The following is a 22,966-nucleotide window of genomic DNA, read 5'->3' as shown; positions in this document are numbered from 1 at the left end:
ATTATTCTCTCTACCACTCCCTGAGCGCTAGCCTAGGGTCCCCTAATTGGGGCACACAAGTATGCACTGGTCACCCAAATATAGGGAGAACAGGGAGGGAGGCCACCTACTTTAGGCTATCTATCACTCTTCAAGCATTAAACCCCTCCCTCCCCCCTCCCCCCCCAAAAAAAGTGGATAAGCAGCAGACATAGCATTAATTCCAGCACAAGCACCAGCTCCAAGTCACATTACAGGGGTCAGTTCAGCATCCTCTGATATGAAACCAAACCAAGATTTTTCCCATAAATCCAAAATGCACTTCCTCCCTAAAATCAATTAGTAAAACTAACAACGTTGTAATCCAACCCAGTAATTAGATGGGCATGTCAGAACTACATGCATAAAGGGACCTTACCCCAGAGAAGTACACATAATGTCTTGAATGGAAAATAAATTCAACTGTACCATTAGCTTTATTAACCGAAAGAATAATTATTACACCAATCAGATAGAGATAAAAATCTCAGTAATAATCTGGTCAAGGCCACAACAAATGAACTTCGGGGAAGATATAATGAAATGGTGTATGCCTGTTCTAGCTATGTAACTGCCTGAAACAGCTGTCTTTCAGAAGGTAAACCTCTCCTAACATTAGGGCATAATCTGCCCTACAGTTTGCGCCATCTGGGTACTTGCATTATTCTCTCTATCACTCCCTAGGTGCTAGCCTAGTGTCCCCTTATTGGGGCTCACAAAGTAGGCACTCCCCTATTGTCTACAAAGGTCACCCAAATATAGGGAGAAGGGGGGAGGGGGGGGCAGCAGCGTTCTCACCCACTTTAGGCTCTCTGTCGCCGCACATGTGTACTCTGGGGGCTCTCTATTGCACATGTGGCCTCTGCGTCCCTCTCTTGGTGGTACTATGCCGGCTGCTCATCCAGACTGCTCTCATATCGGCTCGCTCCTCTTTCTCCATTCCACTGTGTCCGAGGGCTGACTCAAATGTATTGAAGTCTATGACGTGCCGCTGTTCCCGGTCACCCTCTGTGTCCTGTAGTGGTCTGACCATCCCCTACTGCTCTCTGATCTGTCATAGAAGCGCCTCCCTGTGTTGCCGCATCTCCATCAGATAAAGCCCGATACAAACCTGGTCATGGAAATGGATCAGTCGTGACAAACGACCGAAGCCACTCCCCTCTAGGTAGAGACAGTGGTAATATCCCCGAATCTCGTAGTAGGCTGGGCAAACACAAAGAAAATGCTCCTCTGTCTCAACCGCCCCCAACGTATATAGCGTGCAAACCTGTTGCTCTCTAGGTATACCCACTGCTCTCCTTGCCTCAAACCTCAACTGATGGGATGAACCCCGCATCTGACCAATGGCAATCCTCAGTGCATGAGATACTCCTCTATCCTCCAGATACTGGGGTCTGATAATGAATCCCTCCTCTGATACTCTCAGGAAGTGGTGGCAATAAAACTGGGTCTTGGTGGGAAGCTCCTGGTCCCCCCCCCCCCCCCCCCCCCAGTCCGGGATGTGAGAAGACGCCCATTGTGACAGGATATACATGGGAGTCATCTCATACGAAGGAGACGAGGAGAGACACTGGTGTGCAGGGCTCAGGGGGAGTGGCTATCCTCTTTAGATCACACATGAGACCTCTCATATCAGTGGCATAGAGAGAGGAGCATGCACGACACATGTGGATACGAGTCCAGCTACTAGACGCACGACCAATACTCATAGTGGTGTGTTATTTCCCCCCACATACTTCATCCTATGCACGTGAGGTCACCACAGCCCGTATGAGTCGATTCAGGACTCCAGACAAAGGGACATCCTCCTTGGTGACTTCAATGCATGCACAGGGAACAAGCAGGTGGGCCTACTGGACTTTGCATCGCATTCCCTCATAGTACCAGAACTAGATGCAGCTGAGCTCGGGAGAGTGAGACACTCTGCAGATGCACCACCGGTGAGAGTATGGACGACATCTACTTGAGCTAGGGGCTGTCCATGATTTGATCATTTACAATGGTCTACAGAGATGGCCATCATTTGGTGGTCTTAGTTGTTTCCCGCATGGCGAAGGGACAAGCACAGTGGACTACCTATTGGGTCCCTTGGCCTTTACCTCACGGATATATCCCACGCCCACTCGTTTACAGGTTCACTTTGATCGTGCCCTGGACCCCATCTATGTGAGCAAACTGGCGCAAGGATTCCAGCCCTACTACTTGGAGATGATGTAGACCTCGTCCACGCCTCAAACACCCTTGCCACAGTGGTCATGGACGCAGCCATCAGGTCTTTCCCCACGACTCAATCTGCACGTGGCTCACTAGGGAAGATGCCACAGAGTCCTTGGTACGATGATGAGTGCAGAGAGATGAGAGCTCACCTCACACGTGAGCGAGCCCTTGGCCACTTGACATCACTCGAGACACAACGGATCTCATGATGACTGACACGCCGTAATAAGCGGCAGGCCTTCCTCACCCACAGAATGGACGAGGTGATCAGTTCATTTCAAGGGGGGGATTCCACCATTGGCCGGGAGCCAGGGTGCCCCTGACTCTCTTAAGACTCGTTGTGGTGCCCTCAACATACAATGTCCAGAGTGACCCCTCATCTTTGGCGCTTCACATTGAGGAAAGTTGTAATAGGACAGACCTCATAGAGTGATGAGCTCTAGCCGCTCTTCGTGTCGTGAGTGGCCTCTGCATCCCTCTCTCAACGGCATTGTGCCGGCTCCCTCTGATGTTCCAAGCTGCCCTCATATCAGCTAACTCCTCTTCTATGCCATTGTGCCTTGGAGCTTACTCAAATGCATAGAAGTATGTGACGCGTCACTATACTCAGTCGGCCTCTGTATCATGTGGCATGGTTGCCTCCTCGTACTCTCTGATCTGTCATAGTAGTCTCCCTGTGTGGGCATGTCTCCATTAGATAGAGCCCAATGCAAACTTGGTCATGGAAGTGGATCAGTCGTGACAATGGACCGAAGCCCCTCCCCTCTAGGTAGAGGCAATGGTATCATCCCTTAGCAGGTTTACTTGTTTAGTGTGACTTTTGTGTCAAGGAAACCGAGGTTAAACTGCTAAAAAACAATATATGATGCATCTAGTGGCATGTGACACTAAGATATATGCGAATTTAGCATGTTTATGCATCACGTAAAGACTTGCTCAAGAAATACGTTAGTGGAAGGATTTGTGCAAGATGTCTACATATGAGGCTAGTTTCTTGCACATAATGGACAGAAGTAATTCAATTCCAGGGTTAAGAATCAAGGTAACTTAGGTATGACAATAGCTCAATCTTTCAAGTTGTGTTTCCAAAGCTTGGTAATTTTGGGGATGTTAGTTGAAGATTCTTTGGAGAATAGCTTGGGTCTCCCAGAGATTGACACGATAGATGTATAGCATTAGTCCATCACCCTTGAAAGTTCTGTGCTGGTGACTTGAAACCAAAGAGAGATAGCAAGATGGTTTAACAATCAGGATGTCTAGGTGAGAGGTCTCCAGGCAATAATCTAACTGGGTAAATGTTGTTGAATACTTTAACAGTAAGTGTATTATGCGATGACCATGAGTATGTCAAAAGTATTCATCTTGGAATAAATGGAACTTTCTAAAAGATGTGAATGATAGCAATCCCATAACGATTCATGAAGTTTGGTGGCAAGGTTGCCGTATGTTGCTTTACCCAAGTCAAGAATACGGTAGTAATCAATTTGATATTTGTTTTCGCATCACTTCATTTATTCAGAATATAGAAGTGATAATATTAGAGATTACTGTCTGACCATATACATGAACGTATTTTAGCATTCTTTCTATTATAAGTTTGATATCCCTGGGGGTAATCTCTCCATTAACATGATCTTAATCCTACCTTTTTGGCATGGATGGAAATGGATTCTCGATTTACCTTTCACATGAAGCCGGGTGATATTGGCCTCTTCCAATCTTAGACGTACACCACCGTCCATTGGCATTTTTTACATGGTATTAGAGCCTAAGGCGCTCAGTCCAGCTTTGGTATTCTCAGCCTTAGTTGTAGCAAAATTCTCCTTTGGTGAGTATGCTCAAACCAGTATACCTCTTTAAAGGTATTTTGCTGGAGACAGTAGGAGTGGTAAACACAGCTTCAAGATGGTAAAAACTCTTGTAGGATTGAGCTTTCGGAGGGGACATCTTGATGGACCAACTACTTTATATGAAATTAGTAGGCAGGAAGCTGTGGAATCTGGAGTCTCTGTGGATATAGGCTGTGGTGAATACCCAGCATCATAAAGGCATACAGCACATTATGCATGCAGCGTCTGTGCCAAGTTTGATGCACACGCAGGGTCCCACTACAGTGGCTTCTCTATATGCCGGGACAGCAAAGAAGAAAAAGCCAGCCACACCTCAGTATGAGAAAAAGGGGTTTCCAAGGCTCAAAAGAAGGAATTTCAGCCTTAGAAGCCGATGGGGCAAACCTCAGTTTTCCCTTGAGCAGATAGCTATGTTCCGCCAAGGAGAGGAAATTTTTTAGGTGAGGAAAAGAGGGGCATGTGACTGCCCAGTGCCCTGAAAAACCTTCGGGTTTAAAGAAGCAAAGAAAGCCACAAGGACAACCAAAGCCAATGGCGGGAGAATTCCGGACCTTCTGGGCAGAGTGTCAAATCCAGAGGAAAGCTTCCTCGGGCAAGATAAGAGACCAGTAGACGTTCATACTATTTGATCCAGGGGCTACACATAATTTCATCTCATAAAATTTAGCCCTGAGGCTGGGAATAAAGACTGAAGAGTTCAGCAGGGCCCTAGATGCCGATCAGATATTCCATGGGGACCCTGTGCCTGTTACTCCCTTGATTGGGAAGCTCAATATTCACGTACAGAGTTAGGTAGATCAGGAGGATTTCTTATTTTCCCACTTAAACATCATGATGTAGTTTTGAGAACGCCTTGGTTTCATCATAAGGCAATGAAGTTATCCCTTCCTAAAAGAGTGCTTGAGTTTGTATGTAGGGGTAAAGTGCAACGTGTTGTTGCTAGGAATAGAGGGGAAACCATCCCATTGTATCTGATGTTTCAGTTGGAAAAGCAATCAGGTCTGCAGTTTCAGCGTACATGGTTTTCATTAAAGAAACAGATGTTGAAATGCATGCTGGAATGAATGATGCAAATAAAGATAAATTTCAGTTACTTGTAAATTTTAAAGATTGTTTCTCAGATGCATTGCCAGGGGAGTTACCCATTGAGAGACCAGAAGCCCATTGCATACTACATAGAGCTTATTCCTAGCAGTGAGTCACCCAATAGGCCCCCGTATAGAGTCGTTGCAACTCAATGAGAAGGAATCATGGCCCAAGTGAACGACTTATTGTCCAAAGGGCTGATTCATCCCAGTTTCTCTCCATTTTATTCCCATGTACTCCTTGTACAAAAGAAAGATTGTTCATTTCGTATGTGCATTGATTATCGCGCACTAAACAAGATGACCATCAAAAATAGATTCCCAATTCCCCGTGCATCGATAATGTACTGGACCAGCTGAATGAAGCTTCAGTTTTGAGCAGGATAGATTTGAAGAGTGGTTATCACCAAGTCAGAATACAGCCACAGGATGTGCACAAGATAGCGTTTCGCACTACATTTGGGATATATGAGTATCTGGTGATGCCTTTTGGGTTAACAAATGCCTCGGTTGCCTTTAACAGAATGATTGATCGTATCTTCTTTCTTATAGACAATTCATAGGTACCTTCTTCGATGACATAATTGTCTTCTCAAAGTTTGAAAAAGAGCATAGGGAGCATCTTTCTTTGTCTACCAACAGCTGCGTAATCATCAACTCTATGCAAACAGCAAGAAAAGTAAATTTTTCTAGGAAGAGATCCACTACTTGGGACACATAATTTCCATGGATGATCCGGCGAAGATCCAAGCCATCCTGGAATGGTCACAGCTGAAAAATGTGCATTAAGTCCGTAGTTTCTTGGATATCTGTTCATATTACAAAAGATTTATCAAGCATTTCACTGATATTGCTGCTCCACTTCATGACTTGACCAAGAAAAATACAGCTTTCAGATGGGGTATTCCACAAAAGAAAGCATTCAATACACTCAAAGAGAACTGACTACATAACCAATTCTAAAGTTCCCGATATGTATCAGCCTTTTGATGTTGATTGTGATGCTTGTGGAGAGTGTGTTGGGGCTGCATTACATCAGAATGGTCATGTAATGGCTTATGAAAGACGGAGACAAAGAGATGCCGAGAGATACTTGAGAATCTATAAGAAAAGAATTGCTAGCTATGATTCATGCCCTAAATACATGGAAACACTATCTCTTGGGTGCAAACTTTACTATAAAGACTAATCACCAAAGTTTGAGATAACATCTAGAGAGTTTGACACCTAAGAAATTTTAACTAGAGGGATAACTTTCTAGCTCTGCAAAGTATAGCTGCTCAAGAAAGGTTTTATTTTTTATTTTTTATTACAGAGAAAAGGAACTTCTATTAATGCTTAAAATCCAACCATACAAATTGGCAAAACCGGAAAGGTGCCAATCGTGGCCAAAAACAAAAACGGGCTGAAAGAAAACCTGCTTGTTGCCAGAGATCCAAGCTCACTGCCTAGGGATTCTCTGTAACAGGGGCTAACAACCACAGTGGTGGACTATACAGCCAGCTAATCCCTCGCGGCGTGAGATCATAAAATACACCTACAGGCCAAGCCTTGTAGAAACGTGCCCGCCTATCATCGGTAGCTCGAGAACCTGGAACGCCGCGCTCCCAAATGGCGTATAAATGACATCTAGCCAAATGGCAACCAGCGTAGCTGTCGGAGGAACATGGTGCTGGCCCATGACCCAACTGCAAAGGGCCATCGAGATGTTCCAGGCCATGATGCTGGCCACCGTCTCCCAGACACTATCCTCTCTCGACTGAGGGGGATGGTGAGAAGGGGAGGGAGTAGCCAAGTGAAGCTCAATGCTGTAAATGCTCCAACCCTGTATCCGGTAAGATGGTGAGACTATGTCTATTGAGAAGGCATGGCCCCCCTCTGTAAGCCAAGCTGCCATACCCCACGTGAAATCTCTCTGCGTGCTCTGAAGCCGTGCCACAATCCAAAGCGCTCCGAGCCAAATCCTCTGAGCTGCTGGGCAGCTCCATAAGCAGTGAGGAATAGTGTCCATAGCTCCAACTGTACATCTGTCGCAGCTACCATCCACCCGCATCTGCTCAAGCCACGGGCCCACAGGGAGACCACCGTGTGCGACCATCCAGAAGAAATAGGATATCTTCCATGGATGCAGGCTAGACCACAGGCGGGCCCAAAATCTGGATAAACCTCCTCGGGCACCTGCTGCACACTCCAGTCTCACTCCCACCAAGGGGTCCAGGACATTACGTCCATCTGGATGCGACATCCTATCTGCGTGGTGTACAAGAAGAAAGGCACCTCCTCCACTCTCTCTGAGAAACCTGCTCTGACCGGCCATAACCACTCTCCAAGGTCCCACTGTATCTCACTGAGAGGGCATCCCTCCCATAACCATAGTCTCCAGCGAGGGGCATCTAGGTCTATGATGCAAGAAGGGTCAATCGACCACTTCTTGCTCAAACGTCCCACTAGTCTGACCCTCTGCCAACCCACCTAACCTAACACCCCGTCCATCTCCTGATCCCCTGTGATCCGGGGCTGCAGTAGTGCGCCTAGTCCCACATCATAGAACTGCGTGCTCGTGGGGGTTGGCGGCTGCGAGCACAGCTGAATCCTCAGAGGTACACCTGTCCTAGAGAACTATCCTAGCCAGTGTGCCAGAGTGAAAACCTACAGTCCCTCCCTCCAAGAGTCTGGAATAGCTGCCTCTATTTCCACCATCCTCTGGCTGGCTCCTCTTAGATGAGAAAGGACCTCCAATCGTGCCTCTGCCTCTGCTGGGAGTCTAGACCATGTAAGCAGGGAGTGAGCCGAGCCGCTATCCCACTGTGCCTAGCCAATGTGTAGCCGCTGCCCTAGCATCAAACCATCCTGGTCTCTGACCTCCGGGTGCCAAATAAGCAGCTGGAGTGCAAAATCCTCCGCGTACCAGGGGCTGACTCGGATGAGACCTCCTTAGATCTGCTGCCAGACCCTCAAGAGACTCCTCATCAAGGGTGAGCCCTTCCCCATGAGAGGGGCCTCCGAAAAGATCCACCTATGGGACGGCTGCCACTGACCACATGTGCGGGGAGTGTTCCTCAACAGACTGCGCTGCATGAAGTTTCCAAGGCTCCATGCCTGGAGTGAGACCCCTGACTATGAACATGCCCAACAGGGCTCTGCTCTGCATCTCTGGATCTATAATATCCAGGCCTCCCTGTGCCTGTGGTAGTATCACGGTCTGCCACGCAACTCTAGCTCTAGTGTTGCAAGTGCCCTTTGATCCTGCCCAAAGGAAGTTACCCACCAAGCGTCTCAACTGTCCCATGCAACCCCTGTGAAAAACACCAACAAGAGGCTATATACAAGGCTGTGGCCACCAAGACCTGGTTAGCCACCAAGGCCCTACCTGCCAAAGAGAGTTGGCTGAGCTCCAGTTAAGAAGCTTGTGCCTCACGCTCTCAAGGACCGGGGCTATCTGCTGCTCTGCGGAGATGTCAATGCCCACACGGCATCCCAAGTACCTCGCCGACTAGCCATTTGGGATCCACCTGGAGCCTACCAATGCACCCCACCAAAGAATATCCTCGGACTCCTCAATCACTGAAAGAAAACAAACTGATTTGCCTCATTTGATCCTTGCCCCTGAGGCGGTGCAATAAACCTCAAGAGCCCCCCTAACTGCATCCAAGCTTTCCTCCGAACCCTCCACATACAAGGCCGTATCATCTGCGAACTCCGAGTCCAGAAGCTCCTCCTCTTGTCTGATCAGTAGCCTCATCCCTCTAAGGCCAACTCTCTCTGACCTCAGGAAATAGCCCAATGCCTCCGCAACAAACAGAAAGAGGAAGGGAGCCAATGGGCAGCCCTGTCTCATAGAGCGGGTGAGCGGAAAGGCCTTCTCGGTGAACCCACCAATCAACATTTGATTGGAACTCCCTACATACAAGGCGGAGACCTTTGATCCACCAGTCTGAGAAGCCTGATCTTTGCATCGTGCCCTCCAAGAAGGACCACTCTACCCGATTGTAGGCCTTCTCAAAATCCAGCAGTAGGATCGCAAGCGGCTGCACCTCATCCCTGCCCCAATCGAGTGCCTCCCAAAAGGTGAAGATGTTGTCGAGGATGCTACGCTCCTGGACAAAACCTGTCTATGTGTCGTGGATGATGTCGACTAGATGGGGTCGTAGCCGCAAACTCAAGACCTTGGCTAAGATCTTGTATGTGGTGTCTAGTAGAGTGATCAGTCTCCACTGTCGAATGTCCAAGAGGTCCCCTCCCTTCGGGATCAGGGACGGTGGGAGTGCTCCTGAGTCAAAGGTCTCCTAAAAGGCCAGTCGAAGGGGGGTATGCACAAAGGGCCAAAAGCTCTTGAAGAAGACCGAGGACAGCCCATCCTCCCTTGGGCGCTTGTGAATCGGAAGTGCCCTAAGAGCTTCTCGAAGCTCGCCATCTGAGAAGGGAGAATCCAACTCGCTGCTCATGCCCTGAGAGACCACATCTGGGACATGCTCCCATACCGCCTCACGAGCCTCCCACCCCTGGGGGGACTCCTCCTCACCCTGAAAAAGGTGTCGATAGAAATTCGAAGCCAACTCCATAATCTCATGAGAGTCCGAAACCACCCCTGCCGCTAGCATCTCTCAGTCTCTGCAACTGGGCACCTGCCGACCTAGGCCCATGGCCTGAAAGAACTGGTGGCTCATCCTATCCCCCTGATGTACCCAACGAGCACGAGCGGAATGGTAAGAATACTCAGCCTTCCTCAACTCCGTGTCATGAAGCTCCAAACGTGCACACGCATATCTCTCAACAAGCCACTGGGACTCCGTGTCTTGCTCCCTGAGACGCTCAATGGAGGCTAAGTAACGCCTCAAAGCTCTCTGAAGGGAAAAATGACAGCGGAGAGCCTGAGTACAGAGCTCCTCACTACTACTCTGAATCACCTCGGCTGTCCAGGATGCCCAGCCACCCTCCGGAGTGTCCTCTGGCGTTGCCAAATCTGTGAAATGACCTGCTGCACCTCCTCCTCCTGCATCAACGCATCTGGGATGCGAACCCCCCCTCTATGGGAGCCCTCGACGAGGCTGCTCCAAATGAGGCACAATCGGCGAGTGGTCTGAGAGGGTAATCCTTGCAAGAATGCCCGTGGAACCACCTCTATGCATGGCCCAATCTCCTATGTAGAACCTATCCACCCTCTCAAACAATCCATCATGCTGGCGCTGGCCAAAGGAGAAACTAAGACTGCCAAGGATCCTGAAGAACTCAGCCTCACTCCAAAGGTCCCTGCTGCAGACCGAAAAGATAAACTGCTCCCAAGTACACTTCTCCGCCGCAAGCATCTCGGAGAAAGAAGCACCCCGTTATTTGTCTTCTCCGAACTCAAGATTGTTGAAGTCCCCTCCAACAATCCACGAGTCTACATCCGGGAGACAATCGGTCAAGTGCCTCCAGAAGGCCGAACGCTGGGGCATACACGTTCATGATCCCAATCCTGGAATCTCCCATCCGTAATCCCATCCAGACTGCTCTACCTATAATGAGCTCCCCCTGGTCATAAACCTCTGATGCAACCACCTGTGAGACTAAAATGTAAACCCCTCCACTCCTTCCCACTGTGGGAGACTAGATCTCAGGGCCTCTCCCAGGAAGGAGGTGGCATCTACATCTGATGTCCGAGGTAGAAAACATATGCTCCTGTACCAAAAGGAAATCCACTGCCCTACCAACCACTGCTCTCTGTAACTCCTGGCGAAGTAACCAATGCTAGGGTTGCTGACGTGCCCGATCGTGGAGTCCGTGCACGTTCCAACTCAACATGGTCCAACTCATGGGTAGACGGGAAGGGGTGGAAAACAAGGCTCTCTTATGCGAAGGAGCCTGCACTACAATCTCTGACTTCTATGACTTCGCCAGTGGTTTGGAGGGGGAGTAGTCCAAATCCACTCGACACTGAACTAGTGGCGTAACTGGCTCGATGCCTACCTTGATGGCCCATTGCATCAAGAAGGAGGCCTCGACTCCAAGGCTATCCGCGCACTATTGTAGCATCCAGTATGATGCCTGCTTAAGCTGAATCTCAGGACCTAGGCGAAGCACACAAATAGCTGCTCCCAAGTCTCGTCTATCTGCAGAAAAACCCAACTAAAAAGTGGCGGTCTTCCCATGGGAGACCCACAGTTCCCTCCCCTACGGGCCTAGCCACTCCTCCATCATGCTGAACATCTGCTGCCCCATCATCAGATCAAACAACGTGGAGGTCCATTGCTCCTCCCCATTAGCTGAGAAGTGACATCCCAGAAGGGACGAGTGCGAGAGCCGTACACTCCTATGTAACCCCCTTTTCGGGGCTGTAAAATCAGGACTGACACCTCCAGAGCAAGCGGGTATCTGTCCGGAATCTCTAGGTAGTTCCACGGTCCTAGCCTCCAAAACTCTCTGGGCAGAGGATGACTAGGGCAGGGCTTAGGACCTGGAAGCTGATAAAAGGACCCCGATGACCCTGACTGTGAGGAGATAGAGCCAGGGCTGGGCCGCGTCGAAGAGTACTCAAGCACCCCCTTTCCCGTAGGTGGAGACGAGGAAGGGCGAGAGGCGGGCAGGGGGGAGGAGGCTACTGTAAGGGGGCCGGGGGGGCAAGAAGGAAGGGGGGGCGGGGGAGGAGAGTAACAAGAGGCAGCGGGGGAGCGAACTCGAGAGGGGACGGGGGAGGCGGAGGGACCTCCAAAGCCGACTCTGCTGGGGCTCCAGACTCCCGCTGAACGGGAACCTGGGTACTCTGCTCTGCTAACACCTGCAGGTCCGAGGGGAGATCGAAAAAGGTCTCCTCCTCTTTCATTTGTGTCTGGTCCAGGGACTCCGCTGGCACCTTCCCCTTCCCCTTCCTATACCTTCTTGCGCTCTTTAAGTCTGGCTCTCCTTTTTTTTTTTCAAGCTGATTTAGAGGGCTTTCTTTTCTCCACCTTGGTCCAAGTCCCTTGGGAGGACTCGACCCAAGGTGTTTGAGTCTGCTGCTGCCTTGCCTGCTATTGGGGCCTGGCCGACGGACGGCGCTGGGCCTCCCTATGCTCCTGTCTCTGGTGAGGGACCTTGCCCACCAAACAGTCCCGTGCCAGGTGCCCATCTGTCTACACCGAAGACACTGCCCAAGCAAGCAAGAGATCTCCACACGCGGTCTGAACTCGCCTCCATCTAAGGTCTCCAGGAGGATCTCCTCTGGGAGAGACTCTGGATGCTCTGCGATAACCCGGAGGCGGGGGATCCCATTGTCTGCCAGTACTGAAACTGATGTCTGTGGCGAAGATGCTAGAACTATGCCAAAACAATTCCCTATGGAAGGAAGAATAGATCTGTACCCCTTTGGAAGCCCCGGGAAGCGGAGCATCACTGGGAATCGTGGCACATGATGAGTCGAATCCATGTCCTCGACTGTGAAGCCATGGTACCAAGGAAGGAGGTAGACGACATGAGGGCCTAGTAGGATAGGGCTCTGCTCGACAAGGGAGGCCGTGGTGTTGGGTGAGTTCAGCTGCATGAGGTTGACTCCTCTCCCATAGATCGTGACCTCCTGGATGTGGTCAGCCCCTAGGGCTAAGCTCGCCTGAAGCCAATCCCTAACCTGTTTCCTTGACAGGGTGAGCCCAACAATGCGACCCACCAGGGCCCTATCCTGCAAAGCCTCTACTTCACACTTGACTTGCTCTGTTGCTTGTCTTCCAGAGAGAGCATAATCTTAACCACAGTGGGGGTCGAAGGTGCTGCCATGTGAGCCCTTCTTGCCAGACCAAGGGTCGCTGTCAAGGTCAGTTCTCCCGAGAAACAAACACGAAGAGCTTTGCTGCTATGAAACTGCAAGAACCAAGAAATACATAACCCTGGCAGATGAAGGATAACATTCTGAGTGCTCAATCTTTTCTGGAAGCCTGGAAAGGGACAGCAGCAGCCAGACTTGTGAAGATCATATGCGCCTAGGAGAGAGAGACGTTAGCCCACGCTGAGAAGAGGATTGGCGCACCAGCATGAGAAGGAGGCGTCCAGCAGGAGTAAGATATGTGCCCAGCTTGAGTCCTCAATAAAGGTTTTATCCCACCTTGGTTGTGATTTGAAAACAGCTTTGGAGAAGATATGAAGGCAAGACTTGTTTATATTTACGGGAGACTGAGTGCAAAAGTTTAAAAAACTGAAAAGCATAAACAAACTATAGCGATTGACAATTCACAGGAGTCTTCTCTCAAAAACCTTTAAACCTTGAGCTTCATATACATAAGTAGACCACTGTTGTATAGCCCACTGTTTTAACAACTATATGTACATAGATGGTAAACCTAAAGCAGATGTTCTATAGGTAAAAAGATATATCCATTGAAAGGGTAAGAAAAGTAAACATATACTCAATTTACTATTCATGCATATATATACACACATTTCAGAGAGGTCTAGGGCACAATCAAACGATACCAACTGCCTTTAGCAATCAGGAAACAGAACCAGAATACTTAACAAATCTTCACGGCCTTTCTTAGCTCCTTTATGGGACTTATTTCCTGAAGACTCAATATGGTATAGGCATTTGGATAGTTACCTAAAAAACCAAATTTATCATAAATCTAGGTAGCACAATACAAAAGCAATCCCTGTCCACAGAAGTTAAACAGGCAGACTTTCACAACAAGAGGCAGAAAGTAAACCACATTGATAGAAAAAAAAAGGGATGGAACATACCATGTCCACTGTGCCTCCTATAAAGCCATAGAATTCCCCTGAACTCAAAAAAGAAAGAAATTCAATAGACCCTACTTTAAAAACGTGTTCTCAACAACCCAATCAATTCTCCTACTCAAAAAAAGTGAGTATCACAAATTGACATGCCAAAATGCACATTTTAATGGTCCTTCATGTTGCAAAAAGCCTCATAATCATGAATCAACTACCGACCATTTCTGGCATAGTGAAAAGAGAGCCAAAGAGCATCAAATATAACCCTGTACCTTATTCACAACTCTGCAACACAAACAAACATCTGCCAGTAAACACATATGTGACCACTAGTGTGGCCTATCCACGCACTCACATGCACACACCAGGAAATAGCATACTAGAGATGGAGCACATGCCTATACAAATAAGTCATAGGTTCAACTCTTCCTTAGCCATCCTTGAGAGTAGACTTTGAAAGATTCAACCAACCCAAGTTAGGGGAATTGGATAACATAATCTCCAGACTCCAGCTTAACAAAAGCAGCCACAGTTCAAATAATTGGGTGATGATAAGACCAGGAGAAGGACCTTGCACATGGTAAAAATTGTGTTATACCTCTCTATTGCTCAACAGGAGGTGATGGCCATATGTCACACAATGCACATGATTACCATGATTCCTCTAGCAATTGCCCAATGGGGAAAATCACATTTTTTATATGATCAACACATACACATACACACACACACATTCTTTTTTTTTTGTAAAAGAACCTTTCATTAAGAAGAATGTACATTCATAGCTGTCCCAAAGCGAGACAGCTACTACTCATAAACTAGAAGAAGGCAAAACAAGGTGAAAAAAGACCATCATAGCTGCTCTAGTGAAGAACAACTAGTACAGCGAAACTAAAAACAGTGTGAGAACACTTCTAGCTAGGCGGCAAGAAGATCTCCCATGAAATGCACGTCTTGAAGGGAGTGATGTAGGAAGTAATTTAAGGAATGATAAATATCCACAGTGGCGTGTCCATACATCCGAGAGTTACGGGCATGATATAAAGACCACAATGCCCAATACGACACCAACTGAAGAACTGAACATAGTCCGGTGTAGAGGCATATCTCCCAAATAACGAAGACTGCCAGCCAAAGAGATGCTAGTAAATCGAGCACAAAGATAAATCCCCAATTTGGGAAGAAACCACGGGCAACCGGGCCAAGTCCAAAGCAGATGCGGGACTATCTCCCTGGGAAGTGAACAAGATGGGCAAAGTTATTCACTTGGCAACCAAGAAAGAGCCCACTGGTAGTGCACCCACCAAACAACGCCATAAGAAAATCTTATGTCTGAGAGGGAGCTTAATGTTCAAAATACGGTCAAGACAAACCTTCCACCAAGTAAGAGGTTTGTCAAGATGCCGAGTAAAAAGCCCACTCTCTTGAATCCATGGCTGCGGGAGTAGAAGATGATAAGCTCTCTTGGAAATAAGATCTGCAAATGAAAAAGGAGAATAACCTGGAATGCCTCAATTGAAATTCCAATCCATGAGAGAAGATCAGTAAATAAATGGGGGACAAGCTGAAATGGAAGCAGCATGGTGGTGAGAGTACGTCAAATAGGCGTGTGATGCATCCCTAAGTAAAATTGCCTCTTGGCTTGTGGAAAAGAAAGTGCAGTCACAACAAAACGTGTTTCTATGGGAATGAAATGTTTCGAAACATTTCTACCGCCATCCCGTGACCTCGCCCTACTCATTCCATGCATCTGTGATGCGACCCACTTCGAAGTTTGCCCGTACCGTGTATGGTACCATACAATTCGTGTACCCTTGCCCAACAAGTTCATGATGTGACGACCAAAGAGCCCTCACAAGTCACAAAGTCATTTTGCCGTACTGTACGATTCAACCATACAACAAGTGCTTTGACAAACATACTACAACTCAGTCGTACAGCAAGTGCTTTAACAACCGTACAGTCCAATCTCAACTTAGTCGTGCTGCCGTACAGTTGTACGATTCATCCGTACAATTAGTTCTTTGACAACCATATAATGTTGATGTTTAATCTTGATTCTCTTAGCAATCCAATCCAATCTATAAGTTCATGTTTCAACGTTGAGCATGCATGCTTGTCATACGATTCTTCAGTCAGCCTTTTTGTACGATTCTAATAGGCACAGATGTATGTACTATGCACAGGAGTCAAGTCACAACTTCAGCCTTCTAAAACTTGTGATTCACAACTTCTCAAGGGAAAAAATGGGCAGCAGGTGGATATGGAGGAGTCATATGGTGCATCGGGGACCAAGAAGTGGAAGTGCAAACACTGTGGTGTCACCTTTCTTGGAAGTGTGCCTCAAGTGAGGGCACACTTTATTGGCATCTCCAGGAGAGGAAAAAATGGGTGTGTAGGAGATGTCCCGGATGATATAGTTCTTGGTTTGGGAGGCATTCTAGGTCCATCAAAGAGGCAGAGGCTTGAGGCTCCCCATGCTATGTCAGTACATGGATCTCATCCTGGGAGTTCGATTGCAAGTCTTCCATTGAGTGATGCATCTGGACCACCACTTGTGCTATTGTATCATCCATTGCATAGCAGCATTACCTACACAAGGTGTACCTACAGTTGCATGTGCAGACCCATCAAAGGCAGCAAGGGGAAAGGAAAAGCACCGCATAGGGCAGGATGTTGTAGCTTTATCAAGAAATGCTCGCAAGGCATGTCATGGGTTCTCCTACGACTGTGATCTTCTGTCACATGCACCCCTACACTTGGGTGCAAGGTGACACACTGGCTACATCAACAAGTGCATTATAGTTCCTAGATAGGAGATTTTGTCGTATGTTGTGACCCCTTTGTGAGCCCTTGTCCAGGGACAGTCAAGCACAAGCTACGTAGGTCAGTCTCTCAGCCTTAGGTCAAGTCAGTAGTTAGTTCTTGTTCACTAGTACCCACTGGAGAACAGTAGGTTAAGTGTTTCCATCTTATAGTTTAGGTCTTAGCCTAGGTTAGGAGTCCCTTTAGGGTCCCCAAGGGCTGGACAGGTAAGCAGGGAAGGCAGCCTGCAAAGGCTGCCCAAAAAACTCCCCTGGCAAATGAGCCAGGGAGGGCTTTTTATAGGCTGGTTGTAGGCCAGCCAGTCTGTAAAACAGACTGAGTCGGTCTGTTTACAGACTGGGTTGGCTCAGTCCAGCCCTATAAAAGGGCCCCTTGGCTGCCCTGTTTTCTCATTCAGTTTGCTCCTGCCTTCAGTTCTCCTACAGCTCCACTTCAGCCTCCTGTGCAGCCCCTGAGATCCTCAAATCTGGCCCTGCTCTAGCCTCAATCCCTTGGCCATCAGTTCAGCCTGATCTGAAGGTGACCACGCAGCACAACAGTTGGAGGTTTGGACCAGCAAATGGAGAGAGGTTTGGACACTGTTTTCTTAGCTTTCTCAGCTCTCTTTTACAGTTTACACAGCTCACTCTCAGCTCTATATTTCAGTCATCTCTCAGTTCTCTCATAGGATCTATCACTTCTAGTTTTCACTCTCTCACTCACGCAGTAACCCTGCATTCTGGTAGATAGCACAAGCCTCTTCCTTGCCTTGCAGAAGCGTCCTACATCGTCAGTGTGGACAGCATCAAGGTCTCGGTATTGGTCGGCGTTGCCTCTCAGGTCTTTGGGTCTGCTATACGTGTGTACAGTGAGCTCTTCAGAAGCGTGTTCCGTGCTCCCTTGAAGAGTGTTCTTTGTATTTCTCAGTTCTCCAAGTATAAAGCAAATTTCCCCTGATTGGGGGAGGGGGCCCTCAGTGGGTACAAGGACCCAATCAGTTGTCAACTCTACTCTCTCTCTACCCTCGTCTCCTTTCTCTCTCTATGGTAAACAACGCTCATTCCTTGCTAAAGGTTTAAAGAAGGTCTTGCTGTGAATTACACGATCAGATAACCGTTGCATGTTACATCTTCCCTTTAACCTTGCTCGTATTCCTGTATTTCTAGAGTTGTGTAAGCAGTGGGAGATGTAGGACCATCATTTAAGCCTCTATCTTCAGAGACACTGCGCAGTCAAGACCTACATGCAGAGAGGTTTGAGGTAGAGAAGAAGCTGCAGCGTATTAAAGCAGCATGAAGCAGATATGAATCCACTATCTTATCTGATGGGTGGTCAAATACAAAGAGGAGGCCTCTCATTTCTAGAGTTGGTGCAAGAAGTGGGAGATGTAGGACCATCATTTAAGCCTCTATCTTCAAAGACACTGCGCACTTGAGACCTACATGCATAGACGTTTGAGGTAGAGAAGGAGCTACAGCCCATTAAGGCAGCATGGAGCAGATATGGATACACTATATTGTCTGATGGGTGGTCAAATACAAAGAGGAGGCCTCTCATTAACATCCTTGTATCATGTTGTGTTGGCACAGTGTTTGTCAAGTCCATAGATACAGCCAATGACTCTCATACAGGTGATTATATTTATGGTCATATTAAGAGGTCTGTTGAGGATGTGGGACCTCAAAAAGTAGTGCAAGTCATAGCTAGCAATGCTAGTAATTGTCAACGCATCGGTGCACTAATAGAGGCTGAGTATAGCCATATGCTTTGGACATCTTGTGCTGCACACAATTTGGGGCAAGCTTCCATGGGTAGCCACGGCGGTTGATAAGGCATGAGCTTTAGTGATTTCTATTACCCGAAAGCATAGAGCCCTTGCTATTTTCACTGTTCAGGAACCATAGCACATTGGAGATTTTGAAGCTCCTTCAAATCCGCTTGGTCTATCTTTTCATTATCTCGGCACACTTGGTAAAAGTTAAGGCCAATTTGCAATGTAAGGTTGTGAGTGAGGAATGGACAGGATGGGGTAAGTCCAAGAAACCAAAGCCAAGGGCCTCTGAGGACATCATTTGTTAGGAGCCTTGCTGCTACTGCTGCTGCTCATCTGACTCGTCAGAGTCATCATCGTCGCCCTGGCCCTCGTGACCTTCACTTGATCCTTGGCCCTCATGACCTTCGCCTGATGATCCCTGGCCCTCGTTGAAGCCGTCTAAGCCAAATCCCTCGAGACCTGCCTTCTCGTCATCACCGCTTCCCTCTATTAATGGGACGTTCGAGCTTGCACCCGAAGAGTGAAACCATATTAATTTGAAATTAGATTAGAACTTAAAGAATAAAACAGCTGAGGAAATCACTGGCATTATAAAACGCCACTTTATTACCCTTCGTCTCAAAGACAAAGAGGGATGCACTCTAAGAGTGGTCTACAAGTTCATGGAGAAGGTTGGAGAGGCAATGAAAGGCTAAACTTGGTTGCAGAGAGATAAGTACATCCAAGTAACAAGTTTCACCTTCTAAATGCTCAAATGGCTTTCTTTGTATTAGCTGAAACTTTCTTTGACGTAGAATTTTAGATTTGTAACTTGTCATGACACGCTACAAGAGATCATGGACATATTGGAGGACTAAGTGGAATAACTTTCATAGGCCAATCCATGCAATGGCCCATATTTTGCACCCTCTATGAAGGAGGGAGGACCAAAGTGATGATGAGGAGTGGTGACACGAATGGACCAAGTTTCTAGAGAGAGCATACCCTGATGCAAGTCAGTAGAACTCCATGGAGGATGAACTTCTCGCATTTAGAAACTCCTTTGGAGAGTTTGGTACAGCTCGTGCATGCATCTGTGAGGCCTGTTTCATGGTGGGACAAGTATAGCAAGAGCACTCCGGCCTTGAGGCAAACTTGCCGAGTCCTCTCACAAGACTACTCATCTAAGTGCATGCGAGAGGAAGTGGAGTGTATTCAGCCTTATACACACCAAGAAAAGGAATAGACTATCCACAGCTCAACTTAAGAGGTAAGTATCAAAATGCAAACTAACGGCTCCTTCGGCAAATGAAGAAGGCACAAGGTTCAATCCAGGTGAACACAGATAAAATATGTGTGGAGGTACCTGAGGATGACGATTTGCTCCATCCCAAACATGAGGATGATGATGTGTATGCCTTTCTCACTAAGGACCGAAAACTGTTACTGCATGCCACACAATCACAAGCCCATGGGTGACGAGGAACTGCAGGAGGAGAGAGGGTTACATCTACATCAATTGCAGTTGCACCTGCACCTGCATCTTCTTCCTTTTTTGCTTCTTCTTCACATACATCATCTCCCTCAGATTTTGATGCTGATGATGATGACACCGAGGGGGATCTTAGCCAGCTGTGGACATTGAAGAATAGATAGGAGAACGTAGCTAGCTAGTAGCTGCTAGTATCTTCTAAGTTCCAGGCTCTAGCTAGTTAGTACTTTCCATTTATTGCTTTCTAAGACATAACTCATTAAGATTGATGTTTGAACTTTGAAGTTTGAAGTTTGATCACTTGAACTTGAATCTTGAGTCTTCACTCTTGACTCTTCACCTTGATGTAGTATGGTACTTCATTTACTATAGACTACATTGGACAATTATGTGCTGAACCTTGAAATGAAGTTGTATATCACAGGCATCAAGGTGATTGGCCTCCAATCCGACAAATGTTTACACAAAGGCTTCTTGGGAACCAAATGCAGCAAGCCTTTCTTCCAAGAAGAGGGCAAAGAACTAGAAAGCCAAACATCATTGATCATGTACAAGAGAACACGGCTTAGTTGATCCCATAAGTCAGCAAAAAATTCCACTCTGAGGCTATCCCAACCCGAGGATTTAGAACATCCCAATTTAGATAATGCCCCTTTCAGCTCTTCATCCGTGAATGGTAACTCCAACAAATCTACCTCCTCCGGAAAGAGAATTGGATGGACATGGTGAACAAAAGCATCTCTGGCAACAAGCTTAGCAGATAAAGAGGGAGGAGGGGCAGCAAACAAATCTGCAGAATAATGTTGTACTACATCATCAAGTTGCTGAATATTCATCCTCCAAGAGCCATCCGGGTGCAATACACAATGCAAAGATGCATTCTGCGAGAGGTATGCAAGTTTGTGAAAAAAACCTTGAAGAGCAGCCATTTCCTTAATTTCCTTTTATCATTCTGTGCCAGACAATTAAGGGCAGCTTGAAAATCAGTTTCACCCAGATAGCATTTGCCGCCATTCACTCACACTTTTTTTTGGGGGGGGTGAAATTCAGATAATTAAACTAGCAAAAATTGTCTCCAAGAAGGAGAGCAATTACATCTTCAGAAAACTTGACACCGCATCAAACAAACAAACCTTCTCTTCCATGATTACAGGTATTACTAAAAATCCATGAAAGCACAAAGATGAGAAGCTCAAAAGCTAAATAAAATACCTTACATGTTGCCCCAAAGAATCTTACTTGAAATTTATTACTGTGCCAAAGCATTATTTATGACATTTATTGCCTATAAAATAATGATGGGGATATCGATTATGGGGGTGAAATTCAGATAATTAAACTAGCAAAACTTGTCTCCAAGAAGGAGAGCAATTACATCTTCAGAAAACTTGACACCACATCAAACAAACAAACCTCCTCTTCCATGATTACAGGTATTACTAAAAATCCATGAAAGCACAAAGATGAGAAGCTTAAAAGCTAAATAAAATACCTTACATGTTGCCCCAAAGAATCTTACTTGAAATTCATTACTGTGCCAAAGCGTTATTTATGACATTTATTGCCTATAAAATAATGAGGATATCGATTATGAGCCGAATTTAACTAAATCTTGCATAAAAGAGCGATTCTGTGAATCCTACGAGCATGGCTAGTCTTAAGCAATATCTTTCAGGCATTTTAGATCCAAGATCACCCTGTTTTGAGTTGTGGTCGAGAAAAGCACTATAAAGAGTCAAGATCGCAACCTCGTCTATCAAAACAGCCTGCTTTGGCTTGCCAAAACAATGTGTGCCAATTAATTTGAGTGACCGGATAGCCCCAATTGTAACTAGGAGATGGACCATTTCTTCCAGTTCTAGATACATAACAGCAGGGATATCAAGTAAGATTGCTAAACAACAAGAAGAACGTCGCCAACTCCAAGCCATTGAGATAAAGAGTAGAAGGTTTCGAAAGCATAAAGCTATGCTATTTTCATTATTCAATTATCAATGATGGCCTTTAGAAGAAAAGATTGGCGATTGATCGAAGCCCTAGAAAGCTTGGATTCTAAAGTAATGAATGTGAAATGTGATGACAGTACACTGGAAGAATGCTTGAATGATATATCGTTTGGTGTTTGTTGCATCTTGGAATAGAACTAGTTTTATTATGAGCTTTTTAAATACTTTGAATGAGTATGGATGTGAACTAGGACTAGAACCATAGATACGATTACGGGCACCACATGGAGATCATGACTATGACTAGAACTTCTAACTTGTGACTTTGAATCTTTTGTATGATTGTACTTTGGTACTTACTCTAACATTTACTTATATGAGATTAAAGGTATTGGAGATCATGACTATGACTAGAACTTCTAACTTGTGACTTTGAATCTTTTGTATGATTGTACTTTGGTACTTACTCTAACATTTACTTATATGAGATTAAAGGTATTGGAGCTTTGATGTGATTCTGACCGAGATTCCGCCATCCATAGGAATTCTATAATTGCTGCAAATGAGATTATCGAATTTCAAAAGTAACTCTTGCCTGTTATACCTCATCCAAAAATCGCGATGCACGCTATGGAGGTCAGGAGGCATGATTGCCCCCTAGTCTTCGCTGTGATACCTCATCCAAAAATCATGATGCATGCTATGGAGGTCGGGAGGCATGATTGCTGCCTAGCCACGTGTCATGCTATGCATCACCATGTAGTTCTTTGAATACTTGCATTCTATTGATTTTTAAATTTGTGCAAAGAAACCTAAAATAGCAAAGCCTCTGAAGTTTAGAACCTTTGATTTATGTCGGAGTAGATATACTATGTGGATCTTACTTGACGTAGATGATACTAACTTGTGTATTATTCTGTAAATAAGACCTATGTAGTCATTGAGGATTACTCTGAAATAATGCATCTCTTTAAGATAGAGTTAATTTGGAAATTTATACAATCTTCAATTGTTTCTTCTTATTTTATAAAGATACTAGAGAATATTTTTACATGACTTTATATTTCTATGCAAGTTTCAGAGAAGAGGTACATTACGATTGTATTCTGTGCACAAGCTTT

General features: G+C 46.3%; 1 protein-coding gene across 1 annotated transcript in view; it reads right to left on the bottom strand.

Moving 5' to 3' along the window:
* LOC147894846 (mitochondrial adenine nucleotide transporter ADNT1-like) overlaps positions 1–22,966 on the bottom strand; it is an 87,354-nt gene that overhangs the window by 1,960 nt on the left and 62,428 nt on the right. The window contains exon 5 of the mRNA XM_087384983.1: positions 13,856–13,893. Coding sequence (XP_087241109.1) covers positions 13,856–13,893 — 38 coding nt within the window. The remainder of the gene's footprint in view (positions 1–13,855; positions 13,894–22,966) is intronic.

The sequence above is a fragment of the Dipteris shenzhenensis genome, chromosome 14 (genome assembly GCF_047967505.1).
Source record: "Dipteris shenzhenensis isolate YYH24624 ecotype China chromosome 14, Dip_SZ_1.0, whole genome shotgun sequence".
In the NCBI taxonomy this organism is placed as follows: domain Eukaryota; kingdom Viridiplantae; phylum Streptophyta; class Polypodiopsida; order Gleicheniales; family Dipteridaceae; genus Dipteris; species Dipteris shenzhenensis.
The sequence above is the reverse complement of the archived record's forward strand: the minus strand, read 5'-3'. Positions and strand labels throughout refer to the sequence as shown.